The sequence below is a fragment of the Penicillium oxalicum genome, chromosome I (genome assembly GCF_001723175.1).
Source record: "Penicillium oxalicum strain HP7-1 chromosome I, whole genome shotgun sequence".
In the NCBI taxonomy this organism is placed as follows: domain Eukaryota; kingdom Fungi; phylum Ascomycota; class Eurotiomycetes; order Eurotiales; family Aspergillaceae; genus Penicillium; species Penicillium oxalicum.
This window is the reverse complement of record NC_064650.1, coordinates 5099926-5107021: the sequence shown is the minus strand read 5'-3', so window position 1 is coordinate 5107021 and position 7096 is coordinate 5099926. Positions and strand designations below refer to the sequence as shown.

Genomic DNA, 7096 nt, shown 5'->3' with positions numbered 1-7096 from the left:
ATGACACCTCCAGCCAACATCAACCCTAGCGGCATTCAGGCTCACTTAGCCACTTATCAGGGCGACAATTATGTTGAGGGATGGGCGTCCCTCTGGGAAAAAGGCGACGACTTGCCCTGGGATCGTGGATTTCCCAATCCTGCTTTAGAGGACACACTGGTTGAACGCGCGGGCACTGTCGGCCGGCCACTCGCACAGAGACCAGATGGAAGTTCCTACAGGAGGAAAGCTCTGGTTCCGGGATGTGGTCGAGGTGTGGACGTGCTTTTACTGGCAAGCTTTGGATATGATGCTTATGGTTTGGAATATAGCCCCGGGGCGATCGAGGCTTGCAAAAAGGAAGAAGCAGCGAGTGAGAAGGAATACCAGGTGCGGGACCCGTCTATCGGCAAGGGGAAAGTCACCTGGGTTCAAGGCGACTTTTTCGACGACGCCTGGCTGAAGGCGATTGATGTACCTCGAAACGGGTTTGACATCATTTACGATTACACAGTCAGTCGTCTCTCTCCTCTCCCCATTGCACTCTCGTTCGCCATGGCATTCTAATTTTGGCCCAGTTCTTCTGCGCTTTGAGTCCCGATTTACGTCCCAAATGGGCACTTCGGCACACCGAGCTCCTGGCTCCATCTCCTGCAGGAAATTTGATCTGTCTGGAGTTCCCCCGCCATAAGGACCCTCTCGCCCCTGGTCCTCCTTTCGCTTCCCCTTCAGAGGCATATATGGAGCACCTGAGTCACCCAGGAGAAAAGATTGTCTACAATGACAAGGGTCTTGTCAAGGCCGACCCTCTAAGGGAACCAAGCGAAGCCGGCTTGGAGCGAGTTGCTCACTGGCAGCCAGCACGAACGCATACCGTGGGCCAAGGAGATAACGGCGTCATTCATGACAGGGTGTCGATCTGGCGACGACGTACCTAGATCTGTGATAGTGCCGTTGCGGGTTGTCAGAATGGCGACATATAATTGAAAGGAACTAATCGAGTATCCGAGATCGTCGGTCGGGTATCAACAGCGGACCCTCAAGCACGTCCGAGCATCAGAGTCACCTAGACTGGGCAAGCAAGCATTGAAATTCCTGGATCTGCTGGCAGACGTGCTCATTCCTTCTTGAACAGAGCATTGTAGTGCTCGCCCAGGCCATAGGTGTGACGATAATAGGCCAGCCAAACGACGCGTTTCTTCTTCTCCTCTTCATCAAAACTGTCCATATCACCAGCTTCAATTTTCTCCAATCGTCCGTCCTTCTGCACAACATTGATGTTTACTCCGTATGCTCTCGCAATGGCTTGTAACTCCAATTGGCCGCCCCATTCAGCAGTCAGCTTGATCTTGCGAGTGTAGACATCGATGGGCTCTTCCATAAAGGCTTCAAAGTCTTCTTTGTGTTCTGCGATGAAATCCGCTGTCACGGCACGGACAGCACGGTATCCGTCATGCTGTGGTGACGTGACAGTGTCAATTCGCGTCTGAGTGGATGGTTGTAGAACGATACGACTGGGGTCCGGGCGTAATCCGACTCCCGACTCGTCTAGTTGCTTTGCAACTGCCGAGTAGAGACAATGTCCGTCTGGTGTCACCTCGACTTCCTCTAAGCCGAGCTTCTTGAAGACTGCATTCATGACTTCTTGTTCATTGCCTCTGTAGTCGGTTTGGTTGGCAGCCTCTTCAGCCGCAGCCGCAGATTGAGCGGCTTGCTCGGCAGCGCGACGGGCGAGCCGTGCTTTTTGGCGATTGGGCTTCTTATTTCTTGTAGTTGAGGACTCGGCCGGCGATGGCGCGGAGGTGGACTCGGGAGTGTTCGTATGCGCCGTCGAGCGTTCATTACCGTCGTTTGATGTAACTGCTGGAGGCTCATCGTTTATGTCGAGTTCTTCAAGGGCCTCCTCAACAGCCTCTGGTGATTCACCATTTAGTTGAGCAATCTCAGACTGTTGCCGTTCGGTGAGCTCCCGTTGCATTCGCTCGCAGTCATCGTTCACTCCCTTGCGTGTCTTCTTGGTAGCAGACTTTTTTTTCTGAGTGATGCGGCTCTGCATATCTTTCTGCTCTTTGCGGTGTTTCGTCAGCAGCTCCTCCATTTTGGATTTGGTTGACAGGAAGCTCGTGATTTATTCTGGATTAGATCACGGCGCGTAAGTGTGCTTTGGATCACGGAAGATGACCTGTCTGGAAACTGCCAACCCCGCGAGGCCTTGCTAAGGAAGCCCTGGCCTGCGATTGAATGAGGCTTAGCGTTCATCGACCCGGAGAAACTCGACTCCCGATGAGCCTCGGCTCCCCATGTCGGTTTCGGGTATCCCACCTCATCGGGGGAAACTGTAAAATGGCGGGGAGAAGAGAATAAGTAAGGATGGTTTCTCCCATGATTTGGAACACTCCTTAGTCAAGAGTATCTTCAATCTATCGCAATGGATTCACAAAGCCTGTTCAACGTCAAGGTACCTAGTCATGCATCGTGATGAGCCTTGCGTACTTTACTAATGACCTTGTGCCTAAAAGGACAAAGTGGTGCTGGTCACTGGAGGCGCCAAGGGGATTGGCCGCATGATCTCTGAAGGCTATGTGGCAAACGGCGCGACGGTCTACATCTCGTCGCGGGACGCAAAAGCCTGCGAGCAAGCTTGCAAGGAGTTGAATGCCCTTGGCAAGGGCAAGGCTCATGCTATTCCGGCCGACTTTTACAAGTACGAGGACGTCAAGAAGCTGGCCGAGGAGCTGGCCAAGCGCGAGACCAGTCAGTAATTTCAATTATGGTGCAGGCTTGGGTGGCTCTTTTGATGCTAATCGGTTGAATGTTTTTTTTCCAACAGAGCTTCACGTTCTCGTCAACAACTCCGGTTCAAATTGGGGAGCCCCTTACGACAAATATCCCTCCGAGGCCTTCACTCGGGTACTGACTCTCAACTTGCACCGAGTCTTTGATCTCACCCAACTGGTCACTCCTCTCCTGGAAAATGCTTCCTCTCCTAATGACCCAGCACGCATTATCAACATTGGTAGTATTGATGGGCTTCGTGTTCCCTCCCTCGAGACCTTCGCTTACAGCTCGAGCAAAGCTGGTCTTCACCACCTGAGCCGAGTGTTGGCGAACCACCTCGGCAAGCGCAACATCACGTAAGAATCCCCCGTTATGTTTCCCTTTCGTTCGTATTCCCGTGAAAGTTTCGGACTAACAGTGTGACCCTGACAGCTCCAACACTCTTGCCTGTGGCCCCTTCGAGAGCAAAATGATGGCCGCCACCTTGAAGTCCTTTGGTGACGCTATCAAGGCTGGAGTGCCCTTGGGTCGTATCGGTACTCCTGAAGATGTTGCTGGTGCTTGCTTGTTCCTTAGCAGCCGTGCTGGTGCCTTCATCAATGGCGCTACAATTACGGTTGATGGAGGTAGTTCAATTTCGGCTAAGATCTAGAGGAGCTTCGACTTGCGCGCCAAGCAATGGGCTAAATTCTGTTGCATCAATAGCATCTGGGCATGTACTTTATGTGCTCACACTGTACAAAAGAGCATTTCATCAAATAAAATGTATGAATTTCAAAGCGCACCGCTAGAGAGATACATAGAAACAATATTGTTACGAATTGAGTCCATGCCGCTGTCTGACAGCCTCTCGAGTTTGGGGGAAACTTTCTAGTAAATCCATCAAACGGGCGGTGCCTCGAGGTGTTCGTCCCATCCATTGCAAACAATTCATCTTTAACACCACCACTTAAGAGCCTGTGTATGATGTGACGAGATTTAATGGATCATAATATTCGCTTGGGAACAATGATGATGGTATTAGACAATAAATTATCCTCGCTTCCAGGGGGCTGTCAGATTGTCATTGAGGTCTTATCAGAGCCAGGCAAATGATCATAGTGGAGCAGCGACATCATTATCAGGGCACATGAGATCATTGCAGCAATCAAGACTCTTTCTACATCCCACCATCGCTAGGCTGTTTTCTGACACAGTTGCCCCTCCATTTGCTTTGAACTTCTTTCAACATACAGATAGTCCCCTCATTCTGCCACCGTTTGCAACCCATTTGACCAAGTAAGAAGTTTGTATCTCCGTGAATCGTGTGACGACAAAACACGTCCGCGAACCACCCTTCACCCACGAACGATCATCTTATTGACTTTTTTTTTTCCAAAAGGTCATACCACCCCCCTTGGCTCTTATCGTCTCTACACAACCCCTCCATTCCTGTCTATCGATTGCCGCCGAGTTCACGAGGGACAGATTGACCTTCCCCGAAAAGTCGGTGTACCCGGTAGAACTGGAAACCCGCCTTGCATTACATTACGCACGATCGGAGATTGACATTGTGCCTTCCGTGACCTGTTCCTTTCTTCAGCTACAGTTTGCCCCTCCGACAGACAATGGCTTCATCAAATGGGAGTGCCCAGCGGCCTCCTCAACGAGCTCCCTCTCTGGATCCTTTTTCCCATCCGGATGTCTATTATGGCGACGATGATTCTTTGGCAAGGGCCCGGGACCGCCGGCGCGCCTTTTCAACGGTAAGCAGCCACCGCGCCTGTGCGGCGACCCCGCGGATCGACAACCCCTGCTCACCTATTGTGCACCATCTAGAGCGTGAAGGACTACAGCCGCGGTGAAATCTCTGAACTACTGGGCACATTGCCCTCCCGGCGAGGAAGTCACGGTACGTGAAATGGTTGCAGCCCCGTCAATTGGACATCAAAGGGCTCATTGAACTCAACTAACGACGGGGTACAGATGAGGCTTCTGGACAGCCCCGCAAGTTCCTCATCAACGTGGATGAGACCCTCGAGGCGCTTTTGAAGCAGGAAGATACCGACCAGAATATGCAAATCACAATCGAAGATGTTGGCCCAAAGGTACGCTTTGAATGCTGTCCCTGACGATGAGTGCTTCCGCGCCGCTGACCAGCATAGACACTGTCTGTCGGAACTGCCGGTTCATCTGGATACAACCGTGTTGACGTGCGCGGCACATATATGCTATCCAACCTGTTGCAGGAACTTACCATCGCCAAAGACTACGGCCGCAAGTCAATTGTTCTCGATGAAGCCCGCCTGAGCGAGAATCCCGTTGCTCGGCTATCGCGCTTGATCAAGAACTCTTTCTGGAAAGCCCTTACGAGACGGATCGATGGCTCCAACATTGAAGTCGCTGGCAAGGATCCCAAGGATTGGACCGATGACCCTCGCCCTCGAATTTACATCCCTCCCGGTGCCCCAGAGCAATTCGAATATTATTCCAACATTGCCGAGAAGAACCCAGAGTTGCGACTGGATGTGGTGATGCTTGATGCAGATATCACCCCGGATTATGTGATGAAATTGAAGCAGAAGCCTGGTCTTCTGGCTCTGGCCATGGACAAGACGGTGAACAAGGAAACAGGCGAGGCTGAATACAGTGGCGTTCCCTTTGTGGTACCTGGAGGTCGCTTCAATGAACTCTACGGCTGGGACAGCTACATGGAATCGCTGGGTTTGATTGTCAGCGATCGCGTCGATCTTGCCAAGGGCATGGTGGTCAACTTCTGCTTCGAAATTAAGCATTACGGCAAGATCTTGAATGCGAACCGCTCCTACTATTTGACGCGATCGCAACCCCCGTTCTTGACAGATATGGCATTGCGAGTGTATGAACGCATCAAGAATGAGCCAGACTCGTTGGAGTTCTTGCGAAATGCTGTCCTTGCTGCTATCAAGGAATACCATAGTGTCTGGGTCTCGGAGCCACGATTGGATCCCGTCACTGGTCTTTCTCGTTACCGTCCGGAGGGCTGGGGTGTACCACCCGAGACAGAACCCAGTCACTTCATTCATGTCTTGATGCCCTACGCCGAGAAGCACGGAATGAGCTTCGAGGAGTTTGTCGACGCGTACAACTCGCGCCAAGTGATTGAGCCCGAACTTGACGAGTACTTCCTTCACGACCGAGCTGTTCGAGAGTCGGGCCACGACACAAGCTACCGACTGGAAAGAGTTTGTGCCAACTTGGCAACTGTTGACCTCAACTCTCTTCTGTACAAGTATGAGGTTGATATTGCTCGCATCATTCGCATTTACTTCAAGGACAAGCTGGAGATTCCGCAGGAATTCCGCACGCCAGCGACCCAGAACGTCGAATTTGAATCTTCTTCCAGCTGGGATCGCCGTGCGCGCAAGCGCAAGCAGCGCATGGACCAACTTCTTTGGGATGCTGACAAGGGCATGTACTTCGATTATGATACCGCCAAGCAAGTCCGAACTGATTATGAGACCGCGACGACTTTCTGGGCTTTGTGGGCTGGATTGGCATCGCCAGCGCAAGCCGCAACCATGGTTGAAAAGGGTCTGCCGCGACTTGAGGCCTACGGTGGTCTAGTATCTGGTTCGGAGGAGTCGCGTGGCCCCGTTGGTTTGGAGCGACCAAACCGACAATGGGATTATCCATATGGCTGGGCGCCCCAGCAGATGTTGGCATGGACTGGCTTCTTGCGATATGGTTATGAGGAGGAAGCCGAGCGACTGGCTTACAAGTGGCTGTACATGATCACAAAGGCATTTGTCGATTTCAATGGTGTGGTTGTGGAGAAGTACGACGTGACTCGGCCCATCGACCCGCACCGTGTCGACGCCGAGTATGGCAATCAGGGAACCGACTTTAAAGGCGCGCCCCGTGAAGGGTAAGTTTACTGGTTGGCTGTCAGTTTCACTGGGGGTATTATGCTAACAGAACTATCAGATTTGGCTGGGTCAATGCCAGTTACGTGTACGGACTCGAATTCCTGAACGCGCACATGAGGCGGTCCCTGGGTGCCATCACTCCCTATGAGACCTACAAGAAGGCAATTGACTCCGCCGATACTCTCTAAAAGGAGGGTAGAGCAAAGTTGATCCGACAAGAGTGGAAACTGTGACGAAGTGCCGAGACATGATTACTACGTGGTATTGTTTTCAACTTTCAACAAAAAAAAGGAAAAAACAAAAACAAAGAAGGAAATACAGAGAGAAGTCAAGGATGATTGGGAGCCCAAGCATTCCAAATTTGAAATTCTGCTTGAGCTGGATTGTTGTCAATGTAGAGATTCTTCTGCCTGACGTGGCCGCCCCCTTACAGTGGCTGTGGCATATGGAGT

General features: G+C 51.7%; 4 protein-coding genes across 4 annotated transcripts; 3 read left to right on the top strand and 1 right to left on the bottom strand.

Annotated features, from left to right (window-relative positions):
- Window positions 1–917, top strand: POX_a01684 (uncharacterized protein; the record flags this gene model as incomplete). Its single annotated transcript, XM_050110610.1, has 2 exons — window positions 1–492; window positions 558–917. The coding sequence occupies 2 exons, from the start codon at window positions 1–3 to the stop codon at window positions 915–917; spliced, it is 852 nt and encodes a 283-aa protein (XP_049974378.1).
- A 179-nt stretch (window positions 918–1096) lies between these two features.
- POX_a01683 (uncharacterized protein) lies at window positions 1097–2077 on the bottom strand (the record flags this gene model as incomplete). Its single annotated transcript, XM_050110609.1, has 1 exon — window positions 1097–2077. One exon carries the CDS (start codon window positions 2075–2077, stop codon window positions 1097–1099), a length of 981 nt encoding a protein of 326 aa, XP_049974377.1.
- Window positions 2078–2407: 330 nt separating this feature from the next.
- On the top strand, window positions 2408–3409 carry POX_a01682 (Rhamnolipids biosynthesis 3-oxoacyl-[acyl-carrier-protein] reductase; the record flags this gene model as incomplete). Its single annotated transcript, XM_050110608.1, has 4 exons — window positions 2408–2437; window positions 2499–2733; window positions 2810–3113; window positions 3190–3409. 4 exons carry the CDS (start codon window positions 2408–2410, stop codon window positions 3407–3409), a joined length of 789 nt encoding a protein of 262 aa, XP_049974376.1.
- A 955-nt stretch (window positions 3410–4364) lies between these two features.
- On the top strand, window positions 4365–6832 carry POX_a01681 (Neutral trehalase; the record flags this gene model as incomplete). The annotated part of the gene is made up of 5 exons (XM_050110607.1): window positions 4365–4502; window positions 4576–4648; window positions 4723–4844; window positions 4902–6643; window positions 6703–6832. The coding sequence occupies 5 exons, from the start codon at window positions 4365–4367 to the stop codon at window positions 6830–6832; spliced, it is 2205 nt and encodes a 734-aa protein (XP_049974375.1).
- Between the last annotated feature and the right edge of the window lie 264 nt (window positions 6833–7096).